The following is a 17,862-nucleotide window of genomic DNA, read 5'->3' on the forward strand; positions in this document are numbered from 1 at the left end:
GTGGTAGATGCTTTTGACGATTCGAAAGAACTTGTAAAAGTCTAATTGAATAAAAACATTTTGAATTTGAATTTGAATTTGAATTTGAATTTGAATTTGATTATACGGGTTGATTTAGTTATTTGGAGTTTAATTGATAATAATAGATAAGTTTTAGTTTCTAGAATATTTCTGCAAAATTTCATGGACTTTGGTTGCTTAACATTCAAATGAAATTGGAACTACGTTTGTATGGAGCGAGTGACGGAGAGACCCCTCTTAAACTAAAATAAATAAATAAAAGTTTATTTGAATGGAAAATCTTTTTATTTCTAAAATCCTTGCCAAATGCAACCCTATCTATGCTGACAGTTTACATTACAATGACATGTAGTTCAACAAAAACTCACAAAGATCTTCTTATCTTGTAAAAGATAAATACTGTCTGCCAAAATTGTATTATGGACATTTTATTATGGAGATAACAATTACGTAAGTAATCACATCACACTAATATTATAAAGGCGAAAGTGTGTGTGTATGTTTGTTACTCCTTTACGCAAAAACTACTGGACGGATTGGGCTGAAATTTAGAATGGAGATAGATTATACTCTGAATTAGCACATAGGCTACTTTTTATCCCGGAAAATCAAATAGTTTCCACGGGAATTTTAAAAAACTACCTCCACGCGAACGAAGTCGTGGGTATCAGCTAGTTTCTAAATAAATAAATGCTATAAGGAGTTATGTCAATTATGCAATAGAATATACCATTCTTATCTCTGTATGTCTTTGTATTTATAGCTACACTTTTGTTTTACACGTGATAATAATATATGGTGATAATATAGATACCTACCAGTTTTTAAGGTTCAAACACAAGTGTAAAAAATAACACCCCCGACAAGTGAAGGTTACAGTAACTAGAAAAGAGCTGATAACTTCCAAACGGCTGAACCGATTTTTTTGGATTATAGCTAAGAACACTCTCGATCAAGCTACCTTTCAAACAAAAACAACTAAACTAAAATCGGTTCATTAGTTTAGGAGCTACGATGCCACAGACAGACACACAGATACACACGTCAAACTTATAACACCCCTCTTTATGGGTCGGGGGTTAATTAAATAAAACAAATTAAACACAATGTCATTTATTTAAGAGGGGTCTCTCCGTCACTCGCTTCATACAAACGTAGTTCCAATTTCATTTGAATATTAAGCAACCAAAGTCCATGAAATTTTGCAGACATATTCTAGAAACTAATATCTATGTCTGTGGTTTTCCAGATTTCTGTTAAACTATTCGGTTGCAAAGTTACGCAGTCTTAAAAATTTACATACAAATCTTTGAGCCCCTGTAATTTTAAAACTACATATTTTTATAAAAATCTAAAACACCACAGACACAGATATTAAGTTTCTAGAATATGTCTGCAAAATTTCATGGACTTTGGTTGCTTAATATTCAAATGAAATTGGAACTACGATTGTATGAAGCGAGTGACGGAGAGAGCCCTGTTAAGTATTGTAACAAATTTTTAGGACATTTAATATGATAGGAGATAGGCATACAGTGCACAAATTATTTTTCTTTTGCTCTGTTTGTTACGTTTCTTACTTTGTGTGGGAATAAAGATTTCATCCGCCTATATCTACAAACCGCTTAGTAAATCGTCAAGTGCGTCACCAACCACGTTCGCGTTATACAAAACTTGGCCATCAATCGCCCGATTCAAATTATCTTTCACCTCCCCATCTGGCATCGCTTTGTTGAAACCAACCATATACTCCGTGGTGTCTTCAATAGCTTTAGCGTTATCAGCTTTAATCTGTTTCAGGTCACCAACCAAACCGCTATCCATTGCAGCGATCATTTGGTCTGGTAATACATCAATAATGATTGTCAAATAATCATACAGCCAGGTATTGAAATCAGTTAGAGCTACTTTCTTATCGCCAGTAGCTTTCGGCAATTCCTCTCCTACAATATTTTGTGCATTAGCCAAACCATCTTTACAGCCATCAATGGCTTTGTAGACAAGCTGTCTAAACGATTCTGTAATTTCGATGATGTCACCTTTAGTGTTGGAGAGCTCGCTTGCTGGTGGATTCCGTGCGGTGGAATATTCCAGGAATAAAGTGAGGACAGTCTGGAACAACACAAGTTTATACAAGACTAGCTGATGCCCGCAGCTTCGCCCGCGTGGATTGGTCAGATCCCCTGAAGCATCAGGATTGAGGAGTTGGAATCCAAATTTTTTATGAAACAATGTCGCAAAGCTCCTCTATCGATTAAAAAAAAAATACGCAAATCGGTTCAGAAATCTCAGAGATTTCGGTGTACATAGGTAGAAAAACACAACTCCCTTTTTGAAAGTCGGTTAAAAAAGTAGCCTATGTTACACCCTGGTCAATCCTCTACTTGTCTGTGAAAATCCCGTCGAAATCGGTTCAGCCGTTCCAAAGATTAGCCTTTTCAAACAGACAGACAGACAGACAGACAGACAAAAATTTTAAAAACGTGTGATTCAGCTAAGGTATCGTTCAAATAACCCTATGAGCTTAATATTAGGTAGTTATTTCGAAATTACAGACAGACACTCCAATTTTATTTATTAGTATAGAGTATAGATTAAAAAATCAATTCAATTCAATTCAAAATATTTTTATTCAATTAGACTTTTAAAAGTTCTTTTGAATCGTCAAAAGCATCTACCATAAGTTCGGAATGCCTTTCCTACCGAGAAAAACCAGCTAGAAACTCGGCGGTTGCTCTTTTCAAAGATTTACAATATTAAAAGTATGCTCCTAAAAAAAGCTTATTATACAATCGAAGATTATGTGAATGACAAAAAAAGCTTGGATTTAACTCGCTCCAGCAATACACGGCGCTGCAATTGCTTGTATACAGTATGGCATATTATTGTAAATTGATTACTTTAAAAGAGCAACCGCCGAGTTTCTAGCTGGTTCTTCTGGGTAGGAACGGCATTCGGAACCCGTGCTAGATTATTTTGACGATTCAAAAGCACTTGGAAAAATTTAATTGAATAAAAATATTTTCAATTTTGGATTTTTGAATTTCAAGTCAAAGTCAAGGTTTATACTTTTACTTGGACTTAAACCCCCCCCCCCCCCCCCACTCACCTCCCGTTAACCGTTAGATAAAGTTTATCTGATGGTTAACAACCACCAGGCCCTAAATTAAATAAATTACATTGCAATCACTGATACAATCCTATACATGATACTCATACATATACATTGAGTGCTAAAATCAAACCCTTCCTTTTGACTTTGCCGTAATCAGGTAAAAATAGGTTAGCCCGCTTCCATCTTAGACTGCATAATCACTTACCACCAGGTGAGATCGTAGCCAAAGGCTAACTTGTAATGGAAATGAAAAAATAAAATAAACTTACAACTGCCACCAGAAAGACGTTTGCACTCTTCATTTTGAGTCTTGAGAATTGAAATTAATTTTCAATAATGATCAATGAATTATATCAATTGCTAAAATGCAACGACTTTTATATACCTATACTATACAAGCTCATTACATGGCATGCGTTGCAATTTTTTTTTCACTAACCCTTGAATGCAATCTCACCTGGTGGTAAGTGATGATGCAGTCTAAGATGGAACCGGGCTAACCTGGAAAGGGGTTTTTTTTTTCTTTATTTATTTAAGGGCTTTGATACATTTAAAAGTACATGTCAGCCCTATTATAATCTAATTAAATACAACAATACAGCAAAATTCTTAATCTAACAAAATAAGTCTTTCTCACTATCCATAATTTGATTTAGAAAGCAGCCATGAATGAGATGTCAATCAGTTCGTTGTTATGGTCTGGGTGACGTAGGCTACATTTTATAGGAAATAAAGGAAAGGGGTATGGCAGTTTTTACCCGACTACGGCAAAGCCAAGAGAAAGGGTTATGATTTTAGCATTCTATGTATGTATGTATATGTATGTTTGTGTCAGATTCTGTGTGTTCCACCGTAGCGCCTAAATTACTGGGCCGATTTTGATGAATGAGATGTCAATCAGTTCGTTATTATGGTGTGGGTGACGTAGGCTACGTTTTATCTATACTACTAATAAATAAAATTGGAGTGTCTGTCTGTAATTTCGAAATAACTACCTCATTTTAAGCTCATATGGTTATTTGAACGATACCAACACTGAATCACACGTTTTTAAAATTTTTGTCTGTCTGTCTGTCTGTCTGTCTGTCTGTCTGTCTGTTTGAAAAGGCTAATCTTCGGAACGGCTGGACCGATTTTGACGGGGTTTTCACAGACAAGTAGAGAATTGACCAGGGAGTAACATAGGCTACTTTTTTAACCGACTTTCAAAAAGGGAGTTGTGTTTTTCTACCTATGTACACCGAAATCTCCGAGATTTCTGAACCGATTTGCGTCATTTCTTTTTTAATCGATAGAGGAACTTCGCGACATTGTTTCATAAAAAATTTGGAGTCCAACTCCGCAATCCTGATGCTGCAGGGGATCTGACCAATCCACGCGGGCGAAGCTGCGGGCATCAGCTAGTAGGAAATAAAGTTGAAAACTAAAACCCGACTGCGATCGTCTTAATAAACGCTGAAGTATTAGAGTAAATTTGTTTTTCTGTCCCTTGGCATATTTTAATGTTGTATAGTACATTTATATTCATGAGCTCAGAATTTTCTTCTCTTTTATTTGACATCCCATTCGATACAATCCTCGGAGACCTCCACTTTTTGGGTTCCGTACCTCAAAAGAAAAAACGGAACCCTTATAGGATCACTTTGTTGCCTGTCTGTCTGTCTGTCCGTCCGTCCGTCCGTCGTGTCTGTTAAGAAACCTATAGGGTACTTCCCGTTGACCTAGAATCATGAAATTTGGCAGGTAGGTAGGTCTTATAGAACAAGTACAGGAATAAATCTGAAAACCGCCAATTTGTGGTTACACCATTAAAAAAAATTAAAATGTGTTTCAATTTTCAAAGTAAGATAACTATACCAAGTGGGGTATCATATAAAAGGGCTTTACCTGTACATTCTAAAACTATCTAAGATTTATCGTGCAAAATGCCCGAGTACGGAACCCTCAGTGCGCGAGTCTGACTCGCACTCGGCCGGTTTTTTTGATGTAACATCCGTTAGGTCAATTTTTTTCGTATAAAATATAGCCTGTGTCACCCGGACCTTTACAACGAATCAATTGACACCCCATTCATCAAAATCGGCCCAGTAGTTTAGGCGCTACGGTGGAGGAAGACATCAGGCGAGTCTCCGAAAGCCGCTGGATAGCGGCGGCGCAAGACCGTGGCGTGTGGAAGTCCCTACAAGTCCCCAATGGACGTCCATCGGTTGTTGATGATGATGATTGAATTCAAAATATTTTTATTCAATTAAACTTTTACAAGTGCTTTTGAATCGTCAAAATAATCTACCACTGGTTTGGAATGCCGTTCTTACCTAGAAGAACCAGCAAGAAACTCGGCGGTTGCTCTTTTCAAGTATTCAATTTGCAATAACATGCCATGTACAGAATATTCAATGCACAGAAACCCGCCAGTACAGTTTTATTATTATCGATTGAAATTTAATAAGATTAGAATCACGAAATTAAGTCAATTAAATCGTAATTAAGTAGATAATTTTACTAAAACGCATCGTCTTTCAGATATTTTCCACGGTAATCTTCTTTTTTTTGCCCCAAAAATAAAAACATGTAAGAACTAGTGACCCGCCCCAGCTTCGCACCTGTAGCTTATTACAATTTTCCGTAGGGATCTCTTATTTGTCTATACTAATATAATAAATAAAATTGGAGTGTCTGTCTGTAATTTCGAAATAACTACCGCATATTAAGGTCATATGGTTATTTGAACGATACTATAACTGAATCACACGTTTTTAAAATTTTTGTCTGTCTGTCTGTCTGTCTGTCTGTCTGTTTGAAAAGGCTAATCTTGGGAACGGCTGAACCGATTTCGACGGGATTTTCACAGACAAGTAGAGAATTGACCAGGGAGTAACATAGGCTACTTTTTTAACCGACTTTCAAAAAGGGAGTTGTGTTTTTCTACCTACGTACACCGAAATCTCCGAGATTTCTGAACCGATTTGCGTCATTTCTTTTTTAATCGATAGAGGAACTTTGCTACATTGTTTCATAAAAAATTTGAAGTCCAACTCCTCAATCCTGATGCTGCAGGATTGAGGAGTTGCCCGCGATTTCGTCCGGGCGGATTTAGGTATTTTAAAAATCCCGTGGGAACTCTTTGATTTTCCGGGATAAAAAGTTGCCTATGTCAATTCCCAGGCGCTATCTATCGCCAGTTCGCGGGTAGTAGTCGGGGTTTAGTGCTGTTTAATTAAGCATCATTGTCGTCAACCGCAAGTCTATTACTTTTTCCTTTTTTTTTTTTTAGTTTTACTTTTATTACAGCATTTAATTAAAACAATAGTGAATAGGCATAGGTAAACGCGTCCCATCTTAGGCCACATCATCACTTTCCATCAGGTGTGATTGTTGTCTTAAGCGCTTGTCTATAATGAATATTAAAAAAAGTAATTGAAAAAAATACATAAGTGAATATCTTACCACTGCGACTAGAAAGATGGTTGCGGCCTTCATGTTGAAAGTTGAAGTCACTTTCAGTAATGTAATGAATACCGCTCACTGCGCCGACTTTATATACTTTAAGAGGGCTCTCTCCGTCACTCGCTCCATACAAACGTAGTTCCAATTTCATTTGAATATTAAGCAAACAAAGTCCATGAAATTTTGCAGACATATTCTAGAAACTAATATCTATGTCTGTGGTTTTCCAGATTTCTGTTATTCGGTTTCAAAGTTACGCGGTCTTAAAAATTCACATACAAATCTTTGAGTCCCTGTTATTTTAAAACTAAGTACATATTTTTAGAAAAACCTAAATTCAAATGAAATTGGAACTACGATTGTATGGAGTAAGTGACGGAGAGAGCCCTGTTAATTGGAACAATAACTTAAAAGACGACAGTAAAAAAGTCAATATTAAAGTTAAAATCATATAATAAAATTAAAAATACATATAATAAAATTGTAGAAAACTGGTGTCTGTACAATGGAAATATATAAAAAAAAGTAGCAGGGGTTGTTATTATATCGATGCCGAACCCGAAATTGTAATTAATTTTTTTTTGTCTGTTTGTCTGTTTGTCTGTGTATTTGTGCACGCTAATATCAGAAACGGCTTATTCGATTTAGATACGGTTTTCACTAATATATTGTAGTAAGCTTCACTTAACATTTAGTGTTTATTTCATGTCAATCGGTTCATAAATAAAAAAGTTATGTCAATTTAAAGAATCACGGCGAACATTTTTAACGTTCCTACATACTGCCCGAAAAGTCACTATTCCACGCGAACGAAGTCGCGGGCACAGCTAGTAATTAATAAGTATTAAAATTTTCCATGTCAATAACATATCAATTGTGTAAACATCTTTTTACAGTATTTTTAGGGCTGCAGCAATTTCTTTTTGTCATCATTCATTCATTTCATTTATCTGCTTTCATGAAAATTTTATCATAAGACGTCCACAGCTGGACGTATGCTTCTTGTATCTCCACGCGCCACGGTCTAAATGGGTGAAAATGCGCTCGTAAGAGGTTTATGTAGAATAGAATAGATATTTATTCAAATAGACTTTTACAAGTGCTTTTGAATCGTCAAATAATAATTTACCACTGGTTCGGAATGCCGTTCCTACCGAGAAGAACCAGCAAGAAACTCGGCGGGTGCTCTTTTCAATTCTTCAATTTATAATAATATTCCATACTATACAAGCAATTGCAGCCCGCGCATTGCGGGAGCGAGTCAAATCCATGCTTTTTTATCATTTACATAATCTTCGATTGTGTAATAAGCTTTTGCCAGGAGCATACTTTTAATGGATTTTTTAAACTTGTGTAAAGGCAAGTCTAATATTGACTCTGGAATTTTATTTTGAAATATTACACTCATTCCCACAAATGACTTACCCACTTTTCTGAGGCGGAGCGAAGGAGTTGCGAGCTTATTACGGTTTCTAGTTTGCCTATCGTGGAGGTCACCGATTTTTTTGTAACTGAGAATGTTTTGTCGTACAAAAATTATATGTGGCATGATTTTCAAAAAAACGAATTAATAATATGTTTATGGTAGGTACTTAGGTGACCTTGATACCCCAAAGTGCCATCCCTAACCTAGCAGACTGCATTTACTGCCACATTATTTTATTTGCCATCCCATTTACTGAAAACATCTGCACTTGTTTTGTGACCCTGAAACTACAAGATATTCCTGCACACTTGCATTTTTACGCTCCTACTCTCCGCCTTAGGAAGGTCTTAAATAGTAGATTGTATCATAAGGGAGCAAAATAATATTATTACGGCGCTTTTTTGAATCCAGAGTGAAGTGAGGGATTCTTTTGTACAATCCTTAACGTAGCGAGGGATTCAAGGTACGTCGCCCGAGCCAAAAATATTTTGCGCCCGAGTCACTCTACTTTTCATCACCCTCTATGAGGAAATAAATGGCGCCTCATATTTTACTGTATCTAATATTATTATTTACCAAGTCGTCCTTTTCGAATAGATGGGATGAAAATTTCATTTAAATCCGTTCAGTAGTTTTTTCGTGATGCACGTACAGACAGACAGTCAGACAAAAATTTTAAAAAAAATTGTTTTGGGCTCTATATCGATAATAATGTTTTCTCCGATCATCAAAATGTATTAAATACTAGCTGTGCCCGCGACTTCGTTCGCGTGGAATAGTGACTTTTCGCGCTTTATAATATAGCCACGGACGCTCAGGCGCGAGGCGCCGTGATTCTTTAAATTGACATAACTTTTTTATTTATGAACCGATTGACATGAAATAAACACTAAATGCTAAGTGAAGCTTACTACAATATATTAGTGAAAACCGTATCTAAATCGAATAAGCCGTTTCTGAGATTAGCGTGCACAAACACACAGACAAACAGACAAACAGACAAAAAAAAAAAATTAATTACAATTTCGGGTTCGGCATCGATATAATAACAACCCCTGCTACTTTTTTTTTATATATTTCCATTGTACAGACACCACTCTTCTACAATTTTATTATATGTACTTATATAGATATAGAAGATACAGAAATCGTCCAGTTACAGTTTTTATTATAAGTAAGTATAGAAATAGATAGTTGTGTGAAATATAAATACAGAGTGTAACCAGAACGCTAGCAAATACTTAGCGTTATTATTAAGTTGCCTTCAAACTACGGAAATATAATATAATATATAAATATCGCTCACCCTACTTTGAAATGAGATGTAATTTCATCTCAGTGTGAACAGAGACAATTCACTAATATTATAAAGGCGAAAATTTGTATGTGTGTGTGTGTGTGTGTATGTTTGTTACTCCTTCACGCAAAAACTACTGGACGGATTGGGCTGAAATTTAGAATGTAGATAGATTACATCCTGGATTAGCACATAGGCTACTTTTTATCCCGGAAAATCTAAGAGTTTCCACGGGATTTCGAAAAACCTAAATCCACGCGGGCGAAGCCGCGAGCATCGGCTAGTATTATATATTTCCGTAGTTTGAAGGCAACTTACTACCACTATAATATTATAACACAATCCAATGCCAATAACCATTTGCCTTAGTATTAGTATCGGGGGTTCGATCCCGGGTGCAAACCTCTAACTTTTCGGAGTTGAGTCCGTTTTAAGCAATTAAATATCACTTGTTTTAACGTTGAAGGAAAACATTGTGAGAAAACCTGCATGCCTGAGAGTTCTCCATAACGTTCTCAAAGGTGTGTGAAGTCTGTCAATCCGCACTTATTACACTTAGTAGTAGATCGTCATTGAATCACACTAATATTATAAAGGAGAAAGTTTGTATGTGTGTGTATGTGTGTGTGTATGTTTGTTACTCCTCCACGCAAAAACTACTGGACGGATTGAGCTGAAATTTAGAATGGAGATAGATTATACCCTGGATTAGCACATAGGCTACTTTTTATCCCGGAAAATCAAAGAGTTCCCACGGGAATTTTCAAAAACCTACATCCACGCGAACAAAGTCGCGGGCATCAGCTAGTTAATAATAAAGATGATGAACTAAAGTTAAATAAAACTAACTTATAATTAATTGCAATGAAATTTATTTTAGATCTATATATGGATATTCAAAACGAAACATGATTATAACATTTAAATAATTATAACAGTGTAATATTTAATTATATAATATTAATATTTAATTTATAACAGTGACATCTACATGAAAGAAGGAAAATACTTTAAGAGGGGTCTCTCCGTCACACGCTCCATACAAACGTAGTTCGTCTCTCATTGGAATACTAACCATTCATACTCAATGGAATTTTTTAGAAACGTTCCGGAAACTAATATCTATGTCTGTGGTTTTCCATATTTCCGTTAAAATATTCGGTTTCAAAGTTACGCGGTCTTAAAAATTCACTTACAAACCTTTGAGCCCCTGTAATTTTAAAACTACATATTTTTAGAAAAATCTAAAACACCACAGGCACAGATATTAGTTTTCTAGAATATGTCTGCAAAATTTCATGAAATTGGAACTACGATTGTATGGAGTAAGTGACGGAGAGAGCCCTGTTAAAGGTATTCCATTAAAATTCCTCGGTGATTGGCACGTAAAACATCTCTCTTAAGTTTAAGTTAGTGTTTCTATAGAAAATTTTCTGTAGTCTGCGTTCGTAAGCTAATCTTCGAAGAATGGATGAGGGATCTTTATGTGCTTTTGATTGATATATTCGACCTTTTTGTAATCTGAAAAAAAAAAACAATAGTGTTAGCGACATTGCCTTTGCTTACGTTGATTTAAAAAAAAACCACGCTCGCGGCAGATTGCAAATGGCGGCAAAAAAGTGGGGGTTATTAATTCAGAAAAAAATTGGAATATACTTATATATTTATTCATCCAACCAAGTATATAAGTTGTCTTATATTTTCAAGAAGTTAATAGTTAAAAATAAAGTCAGTTCTTATGAGATAAGGTTATTTTTATTATTAACTAGCTGATGCCCGCGACTTCGTTCGCGTGGATGTAGGTTTTTTAAAATTCCCGTGGGAACTCTTTGATTTTCCGGGGTTAAAAGTAGCCTATGTGCTAATCCAGGGTATAATCTATCTCCATTCTAAATTTCAGCCCAATCCGTCCAGTAGTTTTTGCGTGAAGGAGTAACAAACATACACACACACACACACACATACACATATACAAACTTTCTCCTTTATAATATTAGTGTGAGGTAGGTACGCAGCTAATTTTAGGGCCCGTATATTTAGAGCTAAAAAGGAACTCTGCTAAGATCACTTCGTCATCTGTTTGTCTGTCTGTCTGTTGTGTCTGTCAAGCTGTCAAGGAAATCTAAACCTATAGAGTACTTTCTGTTAACTTACTTGCATCCTAAGCGGCTGTAGTACCGGACAGCAATCCTTTAAGTATTGCCTGTATTTCATCAGCATTATTAAAGTTGATTTGCATTTCCCTATTAGCGCCATCCCTGACTTTGCCTTCCGGAAGAATCCTTACTAATCCCCACCATGTGACTTTAGCTTCAGCAACCGCCACAGTGGTTTTAGCTAAGGACTTTGCGATAGCATTTACCCAACCGCTATTGATAGCCGCTTTGATCTCATTCTGGATACTAATGGTCTCAGCTAATAAATTCTTCAGCCAGTTATTAACGATGATAACGTTGGCTTCACCTTTTGGCCCAGGTTTAGGTCCAGGGGTGCCTGTGATTATTATGGCCTGGGTTATTGCATTTCGAGCATCTTCCATATCTTGATTAAGGCGTTCTTTAACTGATTCGGCAACTTTGATTCTGTCTTTAGTGTTTACTGTCTGACCTATGGTGTTAATAGCGGTAATAAGGCGGTCTTTCAGCTTGGTTATAGCTTCTATCACAATTGAGTCCTTCTCGTTACCAACAGCATCTGCGCTTACAATACTGGTGTCTTCACTTGCTCTCCACTCTACAGCACCAGTGGAAATTTCCAGGAATAAGGTGGTGAACACAACCTGGAACAAGTCAAATTCCAAATTATCAAATGAATGCTATGGTAGGAGTTTCCGTAAGGGATAATATCCGAAATCAGGAGATCCGCAGGAGAACCAAGGTCACTGCCATAGCCTAGCCTAGCAAGCTGAAGTGGTAGTGGGCAGGCCATGCCTGTCGTAGAGGCGATGGCCGTTGGAGCTGAAAAGTCTTTGAGTGGAGACCACGTTTAGCAAGCGTAGTGTGGAACGCCCTCCAACACGATGGACCGACGATATAAAGCGGCTGGCGGGAAGTGGCTGGATGAGGAAGGCTGAGGACCGGGTGTGGTGGCGCTCTATAGGGAAGACTATATTAGGACTCTATTATCTCTCTCTTAGCACTACCTTGGAAGTGTTCAGTTTAAGAAATTAGTCAAAATAATGAGTTTGACGAGTTATTATTGTTGAGTTTGATGAGTTACTACTAATTTCTTGAACTGGACCCTTTCAAGTAAAGGTTTTCATATAAACCTGTGAGGATGATATTGGCGCAATTAAAGTGCCATAAGCCTACTTTGTCGTATTAGTTTACGAATTGCGAAAAATCAAATTAAATTTGAATTTCGCGGGCAGACCCGTGCCATACACCCTGATGGGCGTATGGATACATAATAAGGATTTTAAATTAAGAGTGTGGGACTTCGTCTGTGTTGGTGTTAGCTGGCGGATGTGCTCTGCCTTTTTGGAGTGTTTTTTTTGTTAAGACTGACTGGAAAGCACTCTAAGGGGGTGCCGTGCGTATGTCGGCGAGCGCCGGCACAGACGGGGTCCATACTTGTATAGTTTAACTAACGCGTTACAAATAACTAAAAATCTGACATTGGCTAATCTTTGTAAAGCCAGACGAGAGAGAAAAAAAAATTAAGAGAGTAGGTAAAGTTAATTACTTACCAGTGCCACCAGAACGACGGTTGCGCTTTTCATCTTGAGGGTTGAAGTCACTTTATTGAAGTTACTCTCAATAATGATATTACTGATCGCCGCCCTGTCTTTTTATACTTAGAATAATGCGATAAAGTCGTTTGCACTAAAGCCTCATTGCCATTTACTTAACCGTTTAATTTTTTATGTCAATATCAATAGTGCAGTATAGATTATTTTCAGGGTTGATCCAATTTTTGTAAGTGAACTGCATCGGACGCCACCCTTTGCCAGATCCTTTTTTCCACGCACATGCAAACTGTGGAACCAACTCCCATCGGCGCTGTTCCCAATAGATTACGACATGGGGTTATTCAAGGGGCGGACCAACAAATTCCTGAAAGGCCGGCAACGCATCGGACCTATGGTGCTGCAAATGTTCATGGTTATCACTTAACACCAGGCGACCCGCCTGATCGTTTGCTCACTATTGTATATTAAAGAAAAAACTTCTTTTCCGCTGACCGAAACCCGCTGTGATTTGAATTCGATGAGAGATTGACAAAGAATCTTAAAATCCATACTGCCATACTCCATACTAATATTATAAATGCGAAAGTGTGTCTGTCTGTCTGTCTGTCTGCTAGCTTTTCACGGCCCAACAGTTTTACCGATTTTGATGAAAAGTAGAGTCAGCTTCCATCCCGGGGCTACTTTTATTTAGGCTATTAATTAATTGCATAGGCTATTTTTTTACTTTTGGCTATCCCCGTTAAAGAAGTTAAAGAATTCGCGTGGGATTCTTAAAGACCCATCCGTTTAACCGATTTATATAAGTACAGATGGACATTGCGTTGGATTATTAAAAAAATATCTTTTATTTATTGCAATCAAAGCATCAACCCTACAAAACTTATCATGCAAGACAAAAATTCTCCAGGTAATATATTTACAAATATTAAAAAGTAAAAAAATAACTAAGTATTATATCAATGGAGCTAGACAGATGCGCTAATATTTACATTAATATCTTCCACAGTTGCAGTTTTTCAGGGATCCGTACCCGTAAGATGCCAAGTGCCAAATCAATTTTCAAAGAAATAAAATGTATGTAACGTAAACTGGAACGTAGTCGCGTCACTTCACCGCTCTCGCTCTGACAGGTCTATGCCCGTCAGCGACTATCGATGGCTAAATTAACTCTGGACGTGCCAACGTACTGATTTCACTTTACAACGTACATTTTGTGTTCTAATTTTGTGTATTCGGTCTCTCTGTGTGTCATTTGGAACCCTAGTCCCTTTATAAGTTTGTTAAACTTACATGTATCAAGTTGGGTATCATATTATTATGAAAGGGCTTCAACTGTAAATTCTAAAATAGGTTTTTATTTATTTTTATGCTTAAGTAATAGTTTTTGATTTATATCGTGCAATATTTCAAAAAAAAATATCGTTCCTCCCCCCTTACCTCCGAAGTTTATCAATCGAAAAATCTGAAATAATTATGGTTAATAGCAGTTTCTGAATATTTTACGGAAAAAATACAATTAACACTAATCTAAAAAACTATCATAGTTTTTTTTTTAAATATTAACAATCAACCTTTACAAACAAAGTTAGTTCTACGGTTCGTTAACAAATGTGATTCTTACGGTTTTAATTCTTCTGTAGTACGGAACCCTCGATGCGCAAGTCCGATTCGCACTTGACTGGTTTTAAAAAGAAAAATATTAGCCATGTTAATCATGACTAACATTCGCCTTACTCCTCCAACTATGCGTAAAGCTTGTAGGAGTGGGTACGACAATAATGCAAACGGATGGGGTTTGAACCGTCGACCTTTCGGATTTCAGTCCGCTCCTATAACCGTTGAGCTATTGAGGCTATCATTTTCAATACCCATCATCGGCTCACTACGGAGCACGGGTCTCCTCTCAGAATGATTTGGCCGGAGCCAATCACGCTAACCAAGTGCACATACCTACGGTCTTTGAGAATATTATGGACCGCTCTGAAGCAGGTTTTCTCACAATGCTTTTCTTCGACTTAAGTTCGGTCGATCGGACTTAAGTTTGACATGCAAATAATTATATGTACCTGGTTATTATGACGTAGACCTCCGCTTAGTTTTTTTTTGAAAATCAACCCCAATAGGGGTTACTAATTTGTGTAGTCTAATATCTAAAAAGAAAAGGTGGACTCCGTCTGTGTTGGTGTTAGCTGGCGGGCGTGCTCTGCCTTTTTGGAGTTTTTTGTTAAAACTGACTGGAAAGCGCTCTAAGGGGTTGCCGTGCGTGTGTCGGCGAGCGCCGGCACAGACGGGGTCCATACTTGTATAGTTTAACTAACTTGTTACAAATAACTACAAACTTGACATTGGCTAATCTTTGTAGAGCCAGACGAGAGAGAAAAAAAAAAGAAAAGGTGACCGACTGACTGACAAGTGACAGATCTATCAACCCATAGCTCAAACCATGCTCAAACTACTGGACTGATTGGGATGAAATTCAGCATCCAAAAAGCATCCAGATAGCTATTATGGCATACATCCATTAAGAAAGAAGTTTTGAAAATTCAACCCAAGGCACATGACACGGGTCTTCCCGCGAAATTCAAACTTTATTTGGTTTTTCGCAATTTGTATACTAATACAACAAAGAAGGCCTAAAGAAGGCTTATGACATTCTAATTACGCCAATGGCAGATCATCTTCAAATGTTTATATAAAAAAAATTACTTGAATGGGTCCAGTTTAAGAAATTAGTCACAGTATCGACTAATTTGTGAGTAACTCACGTCAAACTCATTATTTTGACTAATTTCTTGAACTAAACACTTTGAAGTAAAAAATTTTATGTAATCCTGTGAAGATGATACTGCCACTGGCGGAATTAGAATACCAGAAGCCTACTTTGTCGTATTAGTTTATTATACTTTTTTAAAGAAAAAAAAGAAAAAAAATTTAAATTCCGCGGTTAGACCAGTTTAGTACACCTTAAGAGGCTGAAGTAAGGCTTGTGTCGCGGACATATATAAGCTAGTGCTAAATAAAACAAACAATATTTTTAATGCAATTTATAATATATTTAAGTAAATTTTGGCGTATATATTTAAAACATAACATGATTAATTTAAAAACAATGAAATATCAACAATTTATAAATAACAGTAACAAAGTATGTATATCAAAACAAAATTCTATCTATTTAAACAAATTCACCGAAAAAGAGTACTTATAAGTTGGTAAAGCAATGGGCTTCAGTTAACGCAAACAACCGATTTTTAACCGATTTAGACAGCGACAATTGTCCGATTTTAGGCCAACTCAACGCTCTGCTGTCTTCATTATTTATCATCTGCAAATCATAATAACAGGCTAACTTCACTGACAACTGGGTAGCGTTATATCATACCAAGGTACACACATACATGAAGTTGAATCGATACCCCGAGCAGATTCGATTGTGATTGGTCAGATTGGTGTCAGAAGAAAACGCGGCCGCCTATAATTAGTAGTTGCAGATGGTAAATAGCACATTTACTCGTATTTCATATCTATTTCCGTTCAAAAATCGGATCGGATCTGGTCTGAAATCAAACCAGGCTGCGGCGTGCTCACTTGGTCACGTTACTCATGCTATAGCGACGGCGTTTCCGATCCTTTTCGTACTCATAAGAGAGAGAGAAGAGATACGAGTGCACGTGATAGAAAGAGATGCGTTTGTTTTTTAGACCTAGAAGCTGAACGGCACATTTGCGTAGTCACTGATCTTTTTGTACCGTCGCGTTGTTGGCCACATTAACGGCCTACAACGCGATGTTCAGCGGTATTTCCCGTTAAACGTTGATGTAATTACGATCAACATACAACGGCATTCACGGCGTTTAGAGTTAGACGATTTATAACCAATTCAATTGAAATTATACGTTAACCGTTCAAGTGTGGCCACTCAGTTTAACGCGTTGATTATCGCAATAATTATGGCGTTGTTGGGCATTGACGTTAACCGACTTTCGGTTGTCTGCGATGGTCATTAGTTTGCGGATGTAGTGATAGTTTTTGAAATAGGATGAATGCGGCTAATGTTGGGGCTTACATCCTTGTTCTAGGGTAACCTGAAATCACACTAATATTATAAAGGCGAAAGTTTGTATTTGTGTGTGTGCGTGTGTGTGTGTGTGTGTGTATGTATGTTTGTTACTCCTTCACGCAAAAACTACTTGACGGATTTGGCTGAAATTTGGAATGGAGATAGATAATATCCTGGATTAGCACATAGGCTATTTTTTATCCCGGAAAGAGATCCCACAGGATTTCGAAAAATCTAAATCCACGCGGGCGAAGTCGCGGGCATCGGCTAGTTGGAAATAATTTAAAAAAATCGGGCAAGTGCGAGTCAGACTGGCGCACCGAGGGTTCCGTACTCGGGTATTTTCTCCGACATTTTGCATGATATATCAAAAACTATTATGCTTAAAAATAAATAAAAATATGTTTTGGAATGTACAGGTAAAGCTCTTTCATATGATACCCACTTGGTATAGTTATCTTACTTTGAAAATTAAAACATATTTTAATTTTTTTAAATGATGTAACCACAAATTCAGGGTTTTCAGATTTATTCCTGTACTTGTGCTAAAGACCTTCCTACCTGCCAAATTTCATGATTCTAGATCAACGGGAAGTACCCTATAGGTTTCTTGACAGACACGATGAACAGACAGACAGACAGACAACAAAGTGATCCTATAAGGGTTCCGTTTTTCCTTTTGAGGTACGGAACCCTAAAAATGGTCAAATCGTTGGATTCGCACACGAAGGGTTCCGTGCCTACGCACGTGTACTTAAAAATTAAATTTATTGATTTGCATGGCGGCCATTTTGAAATTATAATT

At 36.9% G+C, this 17,862-nt stretch overlaps 1 protein-coding gene across 1 annotated transcript; it reads right to left on the bottom strand.

Moving 5' to 3' along the window:
- Window positions 1-1,476: 1,476 nt before the first annotated feature.
- On the bottom strand, window positions 1,477-6,628 carry LOC123879389. Its single transcript, XM_045927050.1, has 2 exons — window positions 6,584-6,628; window positions 1,477-2,133 (listed from the first exon to the last, which is right to left on the bottom strand). Exons 1-2 carry the CDS (start codon window positions 6,614-6,616, stop codon window positions 1,636-1,638), a joined length of 531 nt encoding a protein of 176 aa, XP_045783006.1. The 5' UTR covers window positions 6,617-6,628; the 3' UTR covers window positions 1,477-1,635.
- Between the last annotated feature and the right edge of the window lie 11,234 nt (window positions 6,629-17,862).

Source organism: Maniola jurtina, chromosome 28, assembly GCF_905333055.1.
Source record: "Maniola jurtina chromosome 28, ilManJurt1.1, whole genome shotgun sequence".
Classification (NCBI taxonomy): domain Eukaryota; kingdom Metazoa; phylum Arthropoda; class Insecta; order Lepidoptera; family Nymphalidae; genus Maniola; species Maniola jurtina.